Source organism: Ictidomys tridecemlineatus, chromosome 3, assembly GCF_052094955.1.
Source record: "Ictidomys tridecemlineatus isolate mIctTri1 chromosome 3, mIctTri1.hap1, whole genome shotgun sequence".
NCBI lineage: Eukaryota > Metazoa > Chordata > Mammalia > Rodentia > Sciuridae > Ictidomys > Ictidomys tridecemlineatus.
In genome coordinates this window covers 88,226,294-88,246,589 of record NC_135479.1, presented here as the reverse complement: position 1 = coordinate 88,246,589, position 20,296 = coordinate 88,226,294, and the positions used below count along the sequence as shown (strand labels likewise).

The following is a 20,296-nucleotide window of genomic DNA, read 5'->3' as shown; positions in this document are numbered from 1 at the left end:
TTTTTACTAAGTTCTTTTAAGAAGCTTTTTTTTTTTTAATTAAAAAAATATATACTAAGATGTCTAGGAATAAAGAAGAATAGATGCAGAAATTCTCAATAAAATTCTGGCAAATTAAATACAAAAACATATTAAAAAGAGGGTTCATCCCAGGGGTGCAAGCTTGGTTCAACATATGGTAATCAGTAAATATAATTCATCATGTCAATAGACTTAAAGACATGATCATCTCAATAAATACTGAAAAAGCATTTGACAAAATATAGCACCCATTCATGCTCAAAACACTAGAAAAACTAGGGATATTAGAAACATACCTCAACATTGTAAAAGATATATACACTAAACCAAAGGCTAATATCATTGTAAATGGAGAAAAATTGAACAACAAATATATGAAAAAATAAATGTTGGTGTGGATGTAGGGGAAAAGATACACTTATACTTTGCTGGTGGGACTAAAAATTAGTGCAACCACTCTAGAAAGCAGTACAGAGAGTCCTCAGAAACATTTGACCCAATTATTCCACTCCTCAGTTTATACACAAAAGACTTAAAATCAACATACTGTAATGACATGGCAACATCAATATTTATAGCAGCTCAGCTGACAATAGCTAAGCTCTGGAACCAACCTAGGTACCCTTCAGCAGATGAATGGTTAAAAAAAATGTGCTACATACACAATGGATTATTACTCAGCCTTAAAGAAGAACAACATTGTGGCATTTTCTGGTCCATGGAGAGAGCTAGAGAATATTAGGCTAAGTGAAAAAAGCCAATCCCAAAGAACCAAAAGCCAGATTTTTTTCTTTGATATGCGGGTTCTAATTCACAATGGGGGGCAGGCACCTAGGGAAGATAAGACCCCATTATCTTCTATTTCTCTACATAACTAAAGTAAATCTAGTGCAAAAGTAAAGGCATTTTCAGACATATAAATTTATTTTATTTCCTATGTACCCTTTCTTAAGAAGTTACTGGAACTAAGCACAGTGGTACACATTGTAATCCCAGTGAGTCAAGAGGCTAAGGCAGAAGGATCACAAGTTTGAGACCAGCCTGCACAACTTAGCAAGACCTTTCTCACTAGGAATGTAGCTCAATAATAGAGCACCCTAGTACCAGAAAAATAAAAATGAAAAAGTTACTGGATTACCTGTTTTAGCAAACAAAGCAATAATTTTAGAAAGAAGAAAACCATGAGACCAAAAGAAAAAGTTGCAGATCTATAGATCTGATATACTCAAGTAAAGGATGTAAGGATGCCGGCTGCTTAACAAGTCTAGAAAGTAACTACTTCCAACTGGGAAGCAGAAGGAAGTCTTGGCAAGTAAGGCAGATTATCTGCTAGCCAGGCAACATTTGAAAAAACATTAAAAATAGATACAAAAAAGACTAAGCAACTTTTAAAAGATAATTTCCAACCAGAATATAAAGTTTTACAAGAAAAGAAACATAATCAGACAATCTTGATTTGCAGTGACAAAATTTAAACAATTATGTATCATAAACACTTTATTAAGCAAATATATACATATATTAGGAGGACAGGGCAAGTAGTGAGGGGTAATGCAAAAGAACTGAATTTTGATCTATATATAGCCAGTCAATAGTTCTAAAAATGCTTAAAATTGATAAATTACTCATTAGGAGCATAAGCAGTATTGAGCAGTATGGAAATGAACATCTAAACTTAATTAAACCTGGAGTAGAACATGTGCCTATTGTTTTATGTTGAAAATTTATGTGAAGTACAGTGTATATGTAATACATTGATCTTTGTTAAAAAGTACTTCTCTAAGGTCATAATTACTAAGTAGCAGAATTGTTATTCCAAGTACAAGCTTGACTGTTTTCAAAGCCCATGGTTTTGTTACTATACTACACAGATATTCCTTTGACTGTATAAACAATGTTTTCATCAAGGCTCAGTGTACTAATGTCACTGTTAATTCATCGAATTAATTTTGACTGATTCTTCACTTTTAAAAATGAATCCAGGGCTGGGGATGTGGCTCAAGCGGCAGCGCGCTCGCCTAGCGTGCATGCGGCCCGGGTTCGATCCTCAGCACCACATACAAACGAAGATGTTGTGTCCGCCGAGAACTAAGAAAAAATAAATAAATGTTAAAATTAAAATGAATATTTAAAAAAAAAAAATGAATCCAGTAGCCGGGTGGTGGTGCTTGCCTGTCATTGCAGCAACTCTGGAGGCTGAGGCAGAAGAATCACAAGTTTGAGGCCGGGCTGAGAATGTGGCTCAGTGATAGAGTGACTCTGAGTTCAATCCTCAGTACTGCTCAAAAACAAAACAAACAAAAAAGTAAATTAAAAATATGGAGAAAAATACATTTATATCAGTGATTTGTTGGAGAAATTATGAAGCAAAACTTTGCATAAGGTTAACATTGTTTTATTTTTTGGTTTTTTTTTTGTGTGTGTGTGTGCTTGGAATTGAATCCATGGCTTCACACATGCTAGGCAAACACTTTAGCACTGAGCTGTTTTCCCAACCATTTTTTAAAATTTTCTTTACCATCTGGCAACACACACCTACAATCTCAGTTACTTAGAAGGCTAAGGTAAGAGAATCAGAAGTTCAAGACCATCCTTAGCAACTTATCAAAATTTTTTTAAAAAATTTTTAAAGGGCTGAGGATGTAGCTCGGCAGTAAAATGCCCAGTATTGCATAAATAAATAAATAAATAAAAATTTTCTGCATCTAGTACTTGTGTATGTATAATTCACAACACTGATATATACTGCAATTTTTCTCTGCTGAGGGGAAATATTTTTCTCAAGTATCTGCATTTTAATTAAAATATAAGTGCTTTGTTATCTCTCTGAGAAGGTGGTTTTGAACATATTTCATATCTTCTTTAGTAGCAATGTGCTGTTGTCTTGTCACTGGTAAATGCGGTAGTTCCCATATGTTGCACTGGTGCTATCTGCATACAGATCACCTGAGGAGCTTGTTAGCAATACAGATTCCTGAGCCTTCCAAGTCTGACTGAGTAGGTCCAAGTTGGTAAGTCTGCCCAGGAGTCTATTTCACAAGCTCCCCAAGTAGCTCACACAGATAAATCAGGTTTCAGAATCTTTGATATAATGTGTTGCTAATAAGAAGCCAAAGCAAAAATATCCTTGAAATACAAACATTAGAAGAGAGAAAAGCAAGATTCTACATACCATATGAAAGAGATCAGATTTTAGGATTTTAGGATTTGAGCTTTTTGGGGTTTTGTTGTAATCTGGGAGCACTATGGAAACAATTTAGCATTGAGGGCAGGCAAGATTTATTTAAAATTAACTCCAGGTATTCCTACAGCTCCTGTCAGCATATGGTACTATTGGTCTTTGCAGTCCAGATACATTCATTTATTTAGACAATTCGCAGTCCTAAGAAGAGATCCTGAGGTTGAATGATGTAAACAACATTAATTAAGTGTAAGCCTTTTGCTAAGGAGTGGGGGAGTTTAGAAGCAAGATGTCTTAAATTTCAGGGCTTTAATTTTACTAAGAGAAAGATTTTCTGTGATTTTTAACAGCTAATATGATGCCTTCGCCTCATCTCTTTGGCTCAATGCCATGGGGACCACCAGTGCCAGTTCCTGGGAAGCCCTTCCATCATACATCACATTCTGGGACCATACCCATGGCTGGAGGAATGCCAGGTGGAGTGCACAATCAGTTCATACCTCTGCAGGTGAGGCCTAGAAAGAGAATTATTTTTTTAAATGTTCAAAGAATGTCAATAAAAATTCATTTATTTGTTTTACTTATTCATTGCGATCTAGAAATCCAGCTCTAGGGATTGTGGGTATAGTTCAGAAGTAGAGCACTTGCCTAGCATTATGCAGGGGTCCCTGGGTTTAATCCTCAGCACTAGAAAAAAAAATAAGAGAAAGAGGATTCAAGATGGCCGATTAGAGGAAGACTGTATTTCCAGTTGCTCGTGGCTCATGATTCAAGTACTGCTTCTCAGCAAGGTGGGTGAAAGAGGGAGTTCACTAAAATTCAATAATGGATGGGCTGAGTCTCTTAAAGACTTAGAAATTCGGGTGCAGTGAGCAAAGCCCAAGAAGAGTACATTGGAGCCAAGCCAGTTTCAGCAGCAGTGCCAGTTCACCTCAGAGGGAAGGGGTGCACAAACAGAGAAACACAATTGACAGATTTGGCACAGAAAACTTATAGAACAGAAAAGCAATATAAACTTAGCTGAACTAGTGACTGACTGCACAGCAAACTGGTGCTTGAAGAAAGCTGGCTGTTTACTGGCAAGCAGAGAGCAGAAGCGGAGCCATCTTGAGGCTGGCCATGCTGTAGCCAGGAGATCACAGCATACACTGCCATACTGTCCCTGCAAGTGCCTACCATGTGGCCTATAGTGTACCTAGCAAAAAAAAGTTAGTTGTTGGACACGGTACCTTTATTTTATTATGTGAAACAAACACAAAGGAGATTGTGCCCAGGGTGATTCAAGTCAAGGATATGGAGGGGAGTGCAGTTCCCTTTCCCTTTGAGTCTGGCAGCTCACGTGACCAGCTGCAGAGGGCTGGGAAAGTGGAACAGTTGGTGTGATTATACTTGGGAACTGAGACTGAGAAAGCTGTATTCATGGACAGTGGAGTGTGTGAGACTTGTGGAGGGTTGGCTCCCCCACCCTACAAGTAGAATTCTCAGGAGGCTTCTGAGATCTGGACTCCCAACAGGAGTTGCAGATCTCAGAAATTGCATTTGCCCAGTCCTAGAGGTGTGTTGAATAAATCTCTCCAGAACAGATACCACCCAACAAAGTCCCAAAGGCTTGATTAGAACTTCCACTGGAACTTCCCTCTTAGAACTCTGCAGCAGCCCCATCTGGGAGTGCGTACCTGCTCTGTCTGAACAGAGCTCCATTTAACAGTACTTCTTATAATTGTGAGAAGGGAAGTTGAGAACTATTTCAACCAACTTCAATTTAGGCCTTTGTAGCTAGCAGCTCTGTGAACAAAGCAAAAAGAGGAAGGGGTTAACAACCCCCAGCCCTTGCTCTAAGGGGTACAAAGCTCAGGAAGAAACATGATGTGAGGCATATACATTGATCATCCTCATCAACAGTTTTGACCACCTTAGTGGAGGTGATTCCTTTATTTTTCATTAAGAATTTTTTTCCTTTGCCTGATTCTCTGGGGAAAGGGGGATTCCTCCCATCCACTTTCCCTGGTATAATGCTGTCAGCCTGGCTGCCTCCCTTGACCCTGTTTTCTAAGCAATCAATTGTTTGTTTGTTTGTTTGTTTGTTTGTTTTTGTTGTTGTTGTTGTTTGTTTTGGGGGGTTTTTTGCTATGTATTATACTGCCTTTTGTAGGATAGGTGAGAAGCCTCTTGGGTCAGCACATCCCTCTTCCCTAACAATTTCTGTTCTTGACTTGAAAATTGATCTGCAGGGACCTCCCCAACTCAGACATTGGAGAGGGTGAAAGTTGCTAGACAAATGGGTTGGTAAGTCGGCCCAGGAGTGGTGACACAAGAGGATGTAACTGTCTGTAAACTAAGGAGAGGAGGGGCAAAGTCCTGCCTGGAGAGGTGTGGGTTGGGTCCTCTGCCTCTCATTGCATCTCTGACTCTGGAGCTCAGCCCCATCCTTTTTCCTCAGTGGTAACAAGATATCAGTAAATTTACTTTTTCTATGTTCTTGCTTTGCTGATTGGTTTGTGGATATATATATATGAATATTTGCTTATTTTGTCTCATTTTTAGCATTTTTGTGATTATTTTTCTTTGTCTTATCTCTCAGAAGGGAATTTTGTTTATCTTCATTCTGTTTTGTTTTGTTAGTTGTTGGACACAGTACCTGTATTTTATTTATTTTTTTTATGTGGTGCTGAGGATCAAACCCAGCACCATGCACATACTAGGTGAGCACTCTACTGCTGAGCCACAACCCCAGCCCCTTCATTCTGTTTTTATTTGTTTTTATTTCTTTCTCTTCTCTTCACTAATAGCCAAATTTTCTTATTCTCTTTTCACTTTTGCTGCTTTTTTTTTTCCTCCTTCTTCTCAATAGCCATCACTTGCTACATCTCCTGCTTTCTCTCTGTTCACACTTTGACAATTATAAACCTTTTTTTTGCAGGGGGGGCAGGTACTGGGTATTGAACTCAGAGGTACTTAACCCATGAGCCACATCCCCAGCCATTCATATTTTTTATTCTGAGACAGGGTCTCCCTTAGGGCCTCACTCAGTTGCTGAAGTTAGCCTTGAACTTGTAATTCTCCTGCCTCAGGCGCTGGAATTATATAGGTACCATCCTATTACATCTCTTTTCTCTTAAATAACTGCATTTTTACCATCTCTGGATCTATTTGGCTAATGCCTCTACCATTCATGTTGTTACAGTTGTTAAGACTATGTATGGCATAATTGACAACTGCTATTTAATGCCAGATCTAGTTCACAGCTACTTATCATTTTTGCTCTTGGCAATTGCTGACCCCACCATTCTTGTTTTTGTGATAATTAGTGTTATAAATGTCATAGTAGGAACTGGGTATTTTAGTGTTATATATTGTTTGCTTCTGTTGTTGATGTTTGTTGTTTCCCCTTCTCTGTGAGGTGCTGTGATCTAAAAGTTCACAGGGTACAGACTCTGCTGCTGAGATATCCAGCCAAGAGAACAGTGTACCTTGCTCAGACTTAAATAATACTTTGATACAAAGAAGAGACAAAAAATCCAAATGAACAACCAGGCCCCAAGTAAGAATGGCTACTGGAGGCCTTCAGGACCACCCATAGACAGCTACTCCTATAGCAAAAACACTGAGAATTAACAAAAAGATTGTGGACACCACAGCTATGAGGGGTCTCAATCTAGATCACTGCCATACTCCTTTAGAATAAAGAGTTATTAAGTGAAAAAGAGCTGTCACAAGAAGATATACCTACATGCTGTGCTATATATATTACAATTGCCAGACCCATAAAAAGGATCCCAGTCCTTTGAGACTTACAGGGAAAGTGGAATCCTCGAGCTCTGACAGAATATACACTCTGTCAAAATACACTAAATCACCAAAGAACTAGCAGGGAAACTATACTACAAATCCTGCTTGAAAATATATTGGGGAAAAAAAAAATCACTTATCCCAGACCTACTCTGGCAATAAAAGGCTGTTCTGTAAAAATGTCCACATGTAAATGGAAGAAATATCTTTCCCAATATATGCATAAAACCTAATACATGAATACAAGAAATGTGAAAAAATAAAGTAACACAATGCCTTCTAAAGTTTATGATTCACCAGCAACTGACTCCAAAGATATTGAAATGGATAAAATACCAGATAAAGAATTCAAAAGAATGGTGATCAATGAATTCCAAAAGAACAAAGAAAAACAACTGAATGAATTAAGGAGGTCAGTACAGAAGAGGAATGATAAATTCAGTAAGGAGTTAAAGTTATTGAAGAATAACCAAACAAATCTAGAAAATGAAAAACAGAATAAATAAATTAAAAAGTTCAGTTGAAAGTCTCTCTAATAGTGTAGACCACACTAAAGATAGAATTTCAGAGTTTAGAGATGAACTAACCAGCCTAGAACAGACATATTAAAGAAAAGAAGTAACCATGATCAGAATATAATAGACCTCTTAGACAACATTAAGAGACCAGATTTAAGAATCATTGGAATTAGAGAAGTTTGTGAGATGCATGCTAATGGAATGAATAACCTCTTCAGGGAAATAATAAAAGTTTCCAAACCTTGAGAACGAGATGGACATCCAGATATAAGAGATATTCAGAACCCTAAATAGACAAAATCAAAAAAGAAACTCTTGCCAGGCACAGTGGCACACACCTGTAATTCCAGCAGTTTAGGAGGCTGAGACAGGAGGGTTGCGAATTCAAAGCCAACCTCAGCAATTTAGTGAGGTGCTAAGCAATTCAGTGAGACCTTGTCTCTAAATAAAATACAAAATAGGGTTGAGGATATGGCTCAGTAGTTGAGTGCCCCTGAGTTTTTCTACAAAAAAATAAATTAAAAAAAGAAAGAAACTCTTCACAACGCATTATAATTAAAATGCCTAACATACATAACCAGAATATAATTTTTTAAACCTTAAAATAAAAACATCAAGTTATATTTGGAGGCAAGCCAATCAATCAGAATTACTCTGATTTCTTAACACAAACTCTAAACTCCAGGAAGGTTTGGAATAATGTGTTCTAGGCCCTGAGAGAAAATAACTCAACCAAGATTACTTTATCTAACAAAGTTACCCTTCAAAATCAAAGGAAAAATAAAAACCTTCCAAGATAAGAAGGCACTAAAAGAATACATTACTACTGAGCCAGCACTACAGGAAATACTTAACTACCATATACTGAAGAACTCAAGAACAAACCCTAAAGCTTACAAGTGGGCAGATTTCATTTGAAGAATAGCTAAGCAAATGAGAAATAGAGTCAAATTAGAAAAAAGTGGCAGGAATAAAAATCTCTATAATAACATAGGGTGTAAATGGGCTAAACTCTCCAATTAAAACACACAGGCTAGCAGAATACATTTTAAAACAAGATCCACAACCAGGTATAGTGGTACATACCTATAATTCCAGTGACTTGGAAGGCTCAGGTGAGAGGATCTCAAGTTTGAGGCCAGCCTGGGTAACTTAGGCCCTAAGGAACAATAAGACACTGTCTCAAAATAAAAAAGAACTGGGGAGGTAGCTCAGTGGTAAAGCATCCCTGGGTTCAAACCTCAGTACAAAGAAAATTTAAAAAGGAAATGCACACACACACACACCAAAAAAAAAAAAAAAACAAGACCCAACTATATGTTGTTTTCAAAAGACTTACCTTATAGACAAAGATAGCCACAGGCTGAAATTGAAATGAGGAAATTTGGTATAGCATGCAAATGGAGCCCTGAAACACGCAGGAATAGCTATTCTCATATCTGACAAAGCAGACTTCAAGCTAAAAATAATCAGAAGAGACAAAGAAGGTCACTTTCATACTGGCAAAGGGAACAATCCAACAAGAAGATACAACAGTAAATATTTATTCCCCAAACATCGGTGTTCCTAAGTACATAAAACAGACACTACTTGTCTGGGACCCTAGTATAATAATATTGGGTAATTTCAACACACTTCTCTCATGAGTAGATAGGATGTCCAGACAAAATATCAGTAAAGACCCTTCAGATCTAAAATATATTATAAATCAAATGGAATTAACGGAAATGTATACAACAACATTTACTTTCTTCTCAGCTGCTTATAGAACTTTCTTCAAAATAGGCCATATTTTAGGCCACAAAACAAATTTCAGCAAATTCAAGAAGAACAGTAAAATTCTTTGAATCTTATCTGATCAAAATGAAATAAAATTAGGACTCAACACCAAAAACAAAACTACAGAAATTGTATAAACTCATGAAGACTGAACAATATAATTTTGAATGACGAACAGATAATAGAAGAAATTAAGATAAATTTTTAAATTCTTAGAATCAAACAAGAATAGTGATATAATATACCAGAACCTCTGGGACACTATGAGAGTGGTTCTAAAAGGAAAGTTTATATCCATTAGTGCCTACAAAGGATCAGTGAAAACAAAGAGTCAGTTATTTTAAAAGATATACAGGATGAATAAACCTTTAGCCAAATAAACCAAAAGAAAAAGATAAGACCCAAATTCATAACATTGGAGATGCATAAGGAAAAAAAATCATCACATACATCACAGAAATCCAGAGGATCATTAGGGATTATTTTGAAAATTTATATCCCAATAAATTAAAAAATCTAGAAGAATTGGATATATTCCTAGATACATATTCTCTGCCAAATTGAGTGAAGAGGACATAGAAAACCCAAATAGACCAGGAACAAGCAATGAGATAGAAGCAGTCATTAAAAGAATTTCAACAAAGAAAAGCTCAGGACTAGCTGGATTTTTAGCTAAATTCTATCAGACCTTATTATGGTTTAGATTTTAGGTGTCCTGTGAAAGCCCATATGTGACACAATGCAAGAAAATTCAGAAATGAATTGACTGAGTTTATGAGGGGCCAAATCTCATCAGTGCATTAGTCCATTCAGGGATTAACTAAGCACTAAATGTAGACAGGAAGGATGTGGCTGGAGGAGATAGGTCATGGAGTGGGGGGTTACTTTTGGGGTTTATATTTTGTCCCTGGTGAGCAGAATGCTCAATGTCCCCCGCCAATCCCATCACTTGCTGTTTTCCTCCTCCACCCTTCTGCCATGGTGCTCTGCCTTACCTTAGGCCCAGAACAACAGAATCAGCCATCTGTGAACTGAGACCTCTGAAACTGTGAGCACCAAATAATCTTTTCCTCCTCTAAAATTGTTCTTGTCAGGTCTTTTGATCACAGCAGTAAAAAAGGTGACTAAAATAGACCTTTATATATATATATTTAGTTATGATTGACACAATACCTTTATTTACTTACTTATTTTTTATATGATGCTGAGGATCTAACCCAGGACCTCAAACATGCTAGGTGAGCACTCTACTGCTGAGCCACAACCCCAGCCCCTAAAATAGACCTTTAAAGAAGAACAAATGCCAATGCTCCACAGTGTATTCCATGAAATAGAAAAGGGTGGAATACTTCTAAATTCATTCTGTGAAAAAAACAGTATCACCTGATAACAAAACCAGATAACAACACAAGAGAGACCAATATTCCTGATGAATCTAAATGCAAAACTCCTTAATAAAATATTAGCAAATCACATTCAACAACATATTAAGATTGCATTGTGACAGGGTGGTTTTATTTCAGTATTGCAAGGATGATTTAATATGTTAATCGATAAATGTAATTCACCACATAAATAGAACTAACAACAGAAATCACATAGTCATCCTAATAAATGCAGAGAAAACCTTTGACAAGATTTAGCACACATTTATGATAAAAACTGAAGAAACTAGGGATAAGGAACTAACCTTAAAATCATAATTCTAGCCATTTCCAAGAGAAGGAAATTTCTAAAAGGAAATAAAAGAGATGAAAATAGGAAAAGAAAGAGTCAAATTATTACTACTTACATATGACATAGTACATTTAAAAGATTCAAAAAGCTCCACCAGAAGTCTGCTAAAGCTAATCAGCAAAGTAGCAGGTTACAAAACCAACATACAAAAATCAGTGGCTTTCTCACATACCAGTTATGAACTTGCTGAGAAAGAAATCAAGAAAACTATACCATTCATAATAACCTCAAAAAAAAAAATCCTAGGATTGAATCTAACCAAGAAAGTAAAAGACATCTACAATGAAAACCATACAATACTGAAGAAGACTCAAGAAGATGGAAAGACTGCCTATGTTCATGGATCAGCAGAATTAATATTGTTAGAAATGGCCATGTTACCAAAAGCAATATACAGATTCAATTTAATCCTCATCAAAATACCAGTGATATTATTCACAGAACTGGAAAAATAATCCTAAAATTCATTTGGAATAAATAAAAGACCCAGAATGGTCATAGAAATTCTAAGACCCCCCCACACCTTAAAAAAAAAAAAAAAACTCAATTCTGGAGGCATCACAATACCTGACTTCAACTTATATTAAAGAGTTACAAAAACTTGCATGATACTGGCATAAAACAAGACAGATAGACTATTGGAACAAAATAAAAGACACAGAGATAAACCCACACTTTTACAGTTGTCTGATACTTAACAAAGGTACCAAAAACAAACATTGAAGAAAAGACAGCCTTTGTAACAAATGGTGTTAGGAAAACTGGTTATGTAGAAGAATGAGACTAGATCCTCATCTCTCAACCTGCAGAAAAGTCAACTTAAAATGAATCAAAGACCTAGGAATTAGACCAGAAACTATGCAACTTCTAGAATAAAATGTAGGATTAGCACTCCAATATTACAGGCTCAGGAATTAATACAAAAATTAATAAATGGAATGGCATCACATTGAAAAGCTTCTGTACTACAAAGGAAACAACAATTTAAAAAAAGTATATGATGAGGGAACTTACAGAATGGAATAAAAAAAAGAATTCAAAATAACAATAAAAAAATCTAATTAACAAATAGACAAATGAACTTGACAGTTCTCAAAAGAAGAAATACAAATGACCAACAAACATATGAAAAAAAAAATGTTCAGCATCTTCAGCAATTGAGGAAATGCAAATCAAAACTACACTGAGATTTCATCTCACTTCAGATAGAATAGCAGCTATTAAGAATACAAATAGGGCTGGGGATGTGGCTCAGTGGTAGAGCACTCGCCTAGTACGTGTGAGGCCCTGGATTTGATCCTCAGCACCACATAAAAATAAATAAAGGTATTGTGTCCAACAACAACTAAAAAATAAAATATTTTTTTAAAAAAGAATTAAAAAAAAAAAGAAGAAGAATACAAACAAGCCAGGCATAGTGGCACACACCTGTAATCCCAGTGGCTTGGAAGACTGAGAGGAAAATTAAGAATTCAAAGTCAGCCTCAGCAACTTCAAGGCACTAAGCAACTCAATGAGAACTTGTCTCTAAATAAAATACAAAATAGAGCTGGGAACATGGCTCAATGGTTGAGTACCCCTGAATTCAATTCCCAGTATCAAAAAAAAAAAAAGAATACAAATAATAATAAATGCTGTAGAGGATGTGGAGAAAAAAGAGCACTTTTACACTTTGTATGATTATAAATTCATATAACCACTATAGAAATCAGTATTGAAGTTCCTTAAAAACCACCACATGATCCAGCTATACCACTTCTTTTTATTTATTCTAAAGAATTAAAGCATACTATGGTGATACATGCGTACCCATGTTTATAGCAGCACAATTCACAATGACCAATCCATGAAATCACTTAGCTGTCCATCAGTGAATTAACAAGTAAGAAAAATGTGGTATGTATAAACAGGGGCATTTTATTCAGCCATAAAAAGAATTAAATTATGTCATTTGCCAGAAAATGGAAAGAACTTAATATTATGTTAAGTAAAACAAACCAAACTCAGAAAGCCAAGGGTCATATGTGGAAGCTAGAGAGGTAAAAGGAGGGGCTGGGGATGTGGCTCAAGCGGTAGCACGCTCGCCTGGCGTGCGTGCAGCCCGGGTTCGATCCTCAGCACCACATACAAACGAAGATGTTGTGTCCGCCGAGAACTAAGAAAAAATAAATAAATATTTTTTAAAAATTCTCTGTCCCCCCCCCTCTCTCTCTTTAAAAAAAAAAAAAAAGGAAACAGAAGGAGGGGTTGTTATCTGAAAAGCAAAGGGAACTCAGCAGAGTTCAGGAAGGGGACCAGTGTGGGGGAAAAAGGGGAAATACTGGGGAACGATATTGGCCAAATTATTGTTTCCTCTTGTGCATGTACAAATATGTAACAATGAATCCCACCATTATGTATAATTATGATGCACCAATAAAAAATAGGGGAAAAATTTTTAAAAATTAAGGAGACATCCACATTTTTTTTTCAGAAGAAAAAGAAAAGAGAAGAAAAGAAATTTAGTACTGATCTAGGAACTGAAAATGTAATGATGCATCTGACCTGGTCCCTGCTCAGTTTGTGTTCTGAAAATAGTAATGATTATAGCAAGTAATAATACAGTATTCTAATACAAAGTGATTGAAAATAAGAAATATAACTTTTTAAAATTTTAGCTATGGAAGATGTTTTAATATTTTCTTGCAACTGAGTTTTTCAAATTATTAAAGTCTAGGGCTGGGGTTGTGGCTCAGTAGCAGAGCACTTGCCACGCACATGTGAGGCACTGGGTTCTATCCTCAGGACCACATGAAGATAAATAAACAAAATAAAGATATTGTGCCCATGTATAACTAAAAAATTTAAAAGTATATATAAAAATTATTAAAGTCTGATTTGGAAATTATAAGTAGATGTCACAAATCAGCAGTGATTAACAAATATTAGCAGCATGGTTTATAATATTTCTTGAATAGTTTTTTTTTTCTCCTACACTACTGGTTAATAATGCTTTTATTCCTTAAAGGTTACCAAAAAAAGAGTTGCAAACAAAAAGAACTTTGAGAATAAGGAGGCCCAGAGTTCTTCTCAAGCCACTCCACTTCAGACTAGCAAGCCCAGCTCTTCTGATGACACCAGAGTGATTCCACAGGAAAGCTCATCAGGCCCTTTAAAGTCCTCTCAGCTTGCTCAGCCTGCATCTTCTTTTCAAGTTGAAACTGCCTCCCAAGGCCACAATACGTCTCATCAGAAGTCAACACCAAGCTCTTCTTCTAGAAGAAAATCAAGAAAACTGGCTGTCAATTTTGGCATTTCTAAACCTTCTGAATAAATTTGGTACTTGGGAATTAAAATAATTTCTTTTATTTCCATCACCTTTTTATAAATCCATATCTCATAAATGTACTATTTTAAAATAATATGTTTGAATATTTTTAATTTTTAAGTCGTCAGGCACTTTTCATGCCATTTAAAAGACTATATATCAAATTGTGCACTTTAAATATGTGCAGTTTGTTGTACGTCAATTATACCTCAATAAAGTTGTAAAAAGAAAAAATACTAAATTAAACCTTTTGTTAAAATGAATTTCAGTGGGCTAAGCATTAAAATGTACCACTTTAACCATTGGCCTCATTAGAAGCTTCCTTGAACTATGAAGTAGACATCATATTAGCAATAATAGTAAACATCTTTTACACTATCATTGAGGGATAATTAAATGAAGCATGAAAATTGGGCCTAAAATATAATTTTCTGGATGTGGATTTTATTTCTCTTTTTAATGATGTAACAAAATTATCAAGAGAATGGCTCTTACTTATGTGTATTGTATTTATGTGCTCTTATCTCTGAGGGTCCTTTAGACCTGCTGTGAAGTAATCACACTGGTTGTGGTGCTGCGAGTTTTGCTTTATTCTAAATTTTGTACCAAAGCAACCATAGAGTACTAATCAGAATATTTCATCCATCTGCTTAGAACTATAAATAGCAATTTAAATTTGAGTAATTAGAATTTTTTAGATTATTCAAGAACCAGCATTAGTAATTTCTAATAAAATTAAGTTTCTAAATCCACAGGGTACAATGATTACAAATTACTCTTCTAATAGAACAAAGTACAAAAATATTAATCATGTTGTTAAATTGTGTTGTTCTTTCCTATAGCTTTTTATTTGCTTACTTAACATGTATGAGAGCTCATTGTTGTTCCTGGAACTAATGGAATTCTAACTTTCAATTCCAAGGTGCGCTGTGGTACAGACACCGTTGGTAGTTTGTGATGTGTGCTCTTTACTCATTCTAGTTCTACCCTTGAGCTATATGCTCAGCTGGTCAGTGACACTGGCATTCTGTCTTTGCATGTCACGTGTGGATGTGTGTTGTTCAAACCATTGAAATGATTTAGAATTTATGAAAATTTCTCAGTGGTACCAGGGCCTGGGTTTGTATCTCCCTATACACACACACACACACACACACACACACATATATATATATATATATATATATTTATCTTTTAGTTTTTGTGATATGCTTATATTTTTAAGGAAGAAAGTTATCGTACTTTTTTAAAAGTGGGAGCCACAGTCTTTATACAGAGCTGCTTATTATCATATCTGATTTCATTTAGCTCATTGAAAACTCTGCCATGAGTGTCAAAGTCGTCTGTTTTTTTAAAATGCTGATATTGAACTAAATGAATTCCTTTTTTCTAATGGCTGATTTCAGAGTGTCTCTAAATGTTAGCCAGATATTTGTATATTAGTAGTGCCTTTAGTATAGAGATAAATGGTCTGTATCTGTCATGTATTATGGTCATATGAGTTTCTATCATTCTTCTCTGTCATTTTCCTAGGCTCCGATGTTTGTCCACAGTTCCCATCATTTCCTTGTCTCTATCTGTAATGGGTGTTAAGTGATGAGGCTCAAGTAGTTCTCAATGTTTATCTTTATGGCCTCAAAAATTCTCTCTTTGCTTTAAAATGAGACATTTATTATGGGGGTACAAGGGAAAATATATTGTGACAATAATGTTAGGTTAACCTCTTTCTACTTTTAAGTGTAATATTTGTCACCTCACCAAACTGTACAAACTCCAGCATTCAAGAACTGCCTCACTCATCACTCCTGTGTAGCAGTTCTATCAACAGTACTCGGCCTACATCTGTATGAAACACAGAGGAGGGAGCACAGACCATCTGAAAACTCCCAAGAGAAATTTTAGTAAACCTAGTGCCATTGAACCCCAGGGGGCACTTATGCCATGTTTGAGTCCAGCAAGCTCATTATGAATAATCAGTAAAAGTACTTTTTTAAACATATTTTTCTAAAAGTCAAGACTGAAGAGAAATGGGAGAGAGCTCTATAATGGCTGGACAGTGGTCAGGCATTCTCTATCCTTTTTCCCTTGTACACCTATTCCAGTGAAAGATGTGGCAGAGTCCATCTTTATAGCATGATGGTCATTAGACATCAATGGACAGGATCCATTGATAGTCATGTCTGGTGGGGTCTAGTGCATCTGAAAAACGACTAGACTTTGAGAAACAAGATTTTTCTCTTTTGGATGGGATGGACCAAAATCACTCCCAAATTAAATGCTCATTAAACTACTGGACTTTTGGTGGAAATGGTGGACTATGTAGAGCACAGAAGGGACAGACTCCTCAGATTACTTAATGTTTCCACATAACTAGAAGATTTTAATCTATTTAAATCTTTTCTCTCTTCACTGAAATATTATTTCTAAATGTCCTTGTTTAACAATTCTTTTTTTAGCAAGTTAAGTGAATACTGAAGGTTGATTCTTCAGTCTCACTCCTCCTGTAAACAATTTCTTGCATCACCTAGTCGTTAACTTGTTTTCATACTTTGACAGATAAAGTGTATTAATTGATTTAATATCATGTATATTTAAGTCTTTAATGTCCAAGATTCAGTTGCATGAAAAATTATATTTACCTGTATTAAATCTTAGTTTCTAATTGAGATTTTGCTTGCTTTTTAAACAGGTAAGTAGGGAAGATTAAGAGATTTTTTTTCCCTATTGATGGAAGGGATAAAGAACCATCGATGCAAGTTTTTTTTATTTTATTTGCTGTGATCAGGTGTTCACTCTGGTTTTAGACCAATCTGCATTCTTAGTTTTAAGGGGAGGAGGCAGTCAGAGGGAAACTGTAGATAGACATCCATCAGTGTGTTTTCTAGCTCAAGAAATTGGGGTCAAGTTATGGGGTATTTTTATGCATTCCTTTTTTAATCATCTATTTATATTAACAAACCATTAATTTTTTATACTGGTCATCTGATTTTTACCTTCCATGAGATGGATAGAGGTGTGCAGATCTCCACTGAAGTTAGTTCTTTCATGCTTCTTCCCACTATTCAAACCATCTTTTTAAAAGTAACCAGGCTTCTTAGATTTCAAGGGGGGCTCTGTTTCTTTGTACTATCTTGGTTCCAAGTTGTATTTTTACTGTAGGAGATTATTAATTAATTAGAGAGAATAATTACTGTGAAAGACATTCTCTGTCTTTAAAAAGAAATCAACCACAGAAGTTCATTGTTCTTTTTGTACAGATAGCAAATAATACCTTGTATACATACTTTCTCTAAGCTTTGTCAGTGAAGCAGTCATCTCTGCAGGAACTCCCTTTGATGGTCAGAATAAAGCTTAAAATTCTAAAAGTGCATATTTTTCACACTGACTTAATTCATAATTTCATCACTGTCCTCCTCCTGCCAGGAAGCAGTAGGAAATGGTTGGAACAGACTAGGTTTCCAGCAACAGGACAGATCACACAGACAGGCCCCAAGTTTCACTGCTAGCTCACTGAGTTAACAGACATCAGATCCTTCTTTTAAAAAGAGGGGGATAAAATGTAGAAAATAGTTCTGGTAGTCAGGAATGTCAGCAATCCACAGCTGCTTTTGTATTTGTGTGTCTCTGTGAGTGTGTGTGTCCGTGTCCGTGTCCCTGTGAACCAATAATAATGCCTTGCTCAATCAATGCATTCAGCCATCTCAAGTGCAATTTGTCAGGGAGACTGTGGTTTCCAATAGATATGTTTTTTTATGTAGTTCAACTTGTAAAAATTATTCTTTCCCACAGTACACTATGACTATTGATTATTTCAGCAGCTAGTATACTGTTAAGTTTTCCAGGCCAAGTAAGTAAGTTTCTGTAGCTATTTTAGTAATTTGAAACCAAATTCTCACACTGTTTCTCATGAAATGATAGAAGTGAGAATTTGGTCCACAGTTTGATTTAAATTCTTTCATTTCTTTCCCTTACAGTTAAAGGGTGTTTAGTGTTTTTATTTTTTGGATTTTATTTATTTTATTTTTTATTTCCTTTTGCCTGCATCAAATTGCTTGAGTGTTTTCAACTATTTTGATGTATGAATAATACGTGGTGTGCTGTGTCATTAAAGTATTCAACATTTTGTTCATTTAAACAACATAATTAAGTGTGATTCATACACATACATAAAATCTTAATTCATTTCTTTTCTCATATAACTATTTTATAAGTAACTGGAATTTTTCATTAGATCTTATACAGAGCAGTATTTTATTAAAAATTCAAAAGGGAAGACTTTTATGTGCTCATTTTGTAGTTTTTGTTTTTTAAATATCTTTACATTGTCTGCCAATTAAAGTGTTTTTAACTTGCATTGGAATGGACTCCGAATGTATTTTTGTGTTGTTAAGTTGTACATTTGTAAATTTCTAGCATGAAGTTAGCCTCAAAATTCTGTGCAAAGGGATTTTAAAATATAAGATTCACTGAAAGAGTTGCTATACATGTTAAATGCTGTATGGATTTTAATTAAAAATTTAAGAATGATTTCATAAGTTGTTTGTTCTATGATTGCTTTAATATAAAAAATAGAAACATACTTTTCACTTAAACCCCCTTTTTTTTGGTACCAGGGATTGAACTTGGGGGCACTTGACCACTGAGCCATATCCCCAGCCCTATTTTGATTTTATTTAGAGACAGGGTCTCTCTAAGTTGCTTAGTGCCTCACTTTTGCCGAGGCTGGCTTTGAATTCCTCCTGCCTCAGCCTCCTGAGCCACTGGGATTATAAGCGTGCACCACCGCACTGGCCCCATCTCCTTTCATATCTAATCTCCATGCTGTGTCATATAGTAAACCAAGATAGTGTGGCTGGTGAGGAAAACTGGAATGGCAGATTCCATGGCTGTGGTTCAGACCCAGCTCTACCTCTTGCTAGGTAAATTATGTTATCATCGGTAAATTATGTAAGGTATAAGCCTCAGATTCCTCATCTCCTAAAGGAAGCAAACAGCACCCTTGTCTTCACATGTGTGAAGCACCAGGCAAGGGTAGCTTCTTTACAAGTATTAGTAGTAACAGGGTCATCACCTGTATACTATATTAAGCACACACGGTCCTCTGGGTGGTGTCATATCTCGCTGTTCTGAGTCACCTTTTGGCACCCAATTTGGACAAAGTCCATACCTCACTCAGGTACCTGCGAGATTCCTTTTCTGTTTTCCCTCTCATGAGTCCCTCTACATTTCTTCTCATTGCAGAGGAAGATCCTTACAGAGAAAGAAAGCGGCTAATTCCAGTTCTCCCCACACCCTTGGAGCAGGGCATTGTGTGTGGCACAGAGCTTTTCCCCCACCCCCTAATTCCTATTCTTTTTCTTTTAATAGATGGACACAATACCTTTATTTTATTTATTTATTTATTTATTTAATGTGGTACTGGGGATTGAACCCAGTGCCTCATGCATGCTAGGCAAGTGCTCTAGCACTGAGCTACCATCCTGCCCCCCCTCATTCCTATTTTTTTTAATATTTATTTTTTAGTTGTAATTGGACACAATACCTTTATTTATTTATTTTTATGTGGTGCTGAGGATCGAACCCAGGGCCTCACATGTACTAAGTGAGCGCTCTACCCCTGAGCCACAACCCCAGCCCTATTCCTATTCTTAAGGCCAGGGAGTTGACAGGACTCACAAACCTATCACTGACCATGTCTCAAAATAGAACTCTGATGCATTATTTTGCCAAAGTCTCTCTACAATAGCATAGGTAGTTGGGAAAAGGGTAAAGAGGGAAGCACATGTCTTCTTCCTATATCTACTCCAGGTCTCCCCCATGAACCTGAGACCTCCTTGTACTTTACTCAAGCTCATGAGGAATGAGCACATTCTGATAAGGCATTTGGCCACCTTGGCCCAGGAGGAAGCATGTGGGCTAAGACTACCCATGGAGACCTAGCTAGCTGCTTTTCCACTTCATTCA

The 20,296-nt window shown here is 36.1% G+C and overlaps 1 protein-coding gene across 2 annotated transcripts in view; it reads left to right on the top strand.

The window, feature by feature from the left end:
* Xrn1 (5'-3' exoribonuclease 1) overlaps nucleotides 1–18,867 on the top strand; it is a 114,816-nt gene extending 95,949 nt beyond the window's left edge. For both annotated transcript variants that reach the window (XM_040269907.2, XM_005328037.5), the window contains 2 exons: nucleotides 3,553–3,710; nucleotides 14,033–18,867. In XM_040269907.2, coding sequence (XP_040125841.1) covers nucleotides 3,553–3,710; nucleotides 14,033–14,338 — 464 coding nt within the window. In that variant the 3' untranslated portion in view covers nucleotides 14,339–18,867. The remainder of the gene's footprint in view (nucleotides 1–3,552; nucleotides 3,711–14,032) is intronic.
* The last annotated feature ends 1,429 nt before the right edge of the window (nucleotides 18,868–20,296 follow it).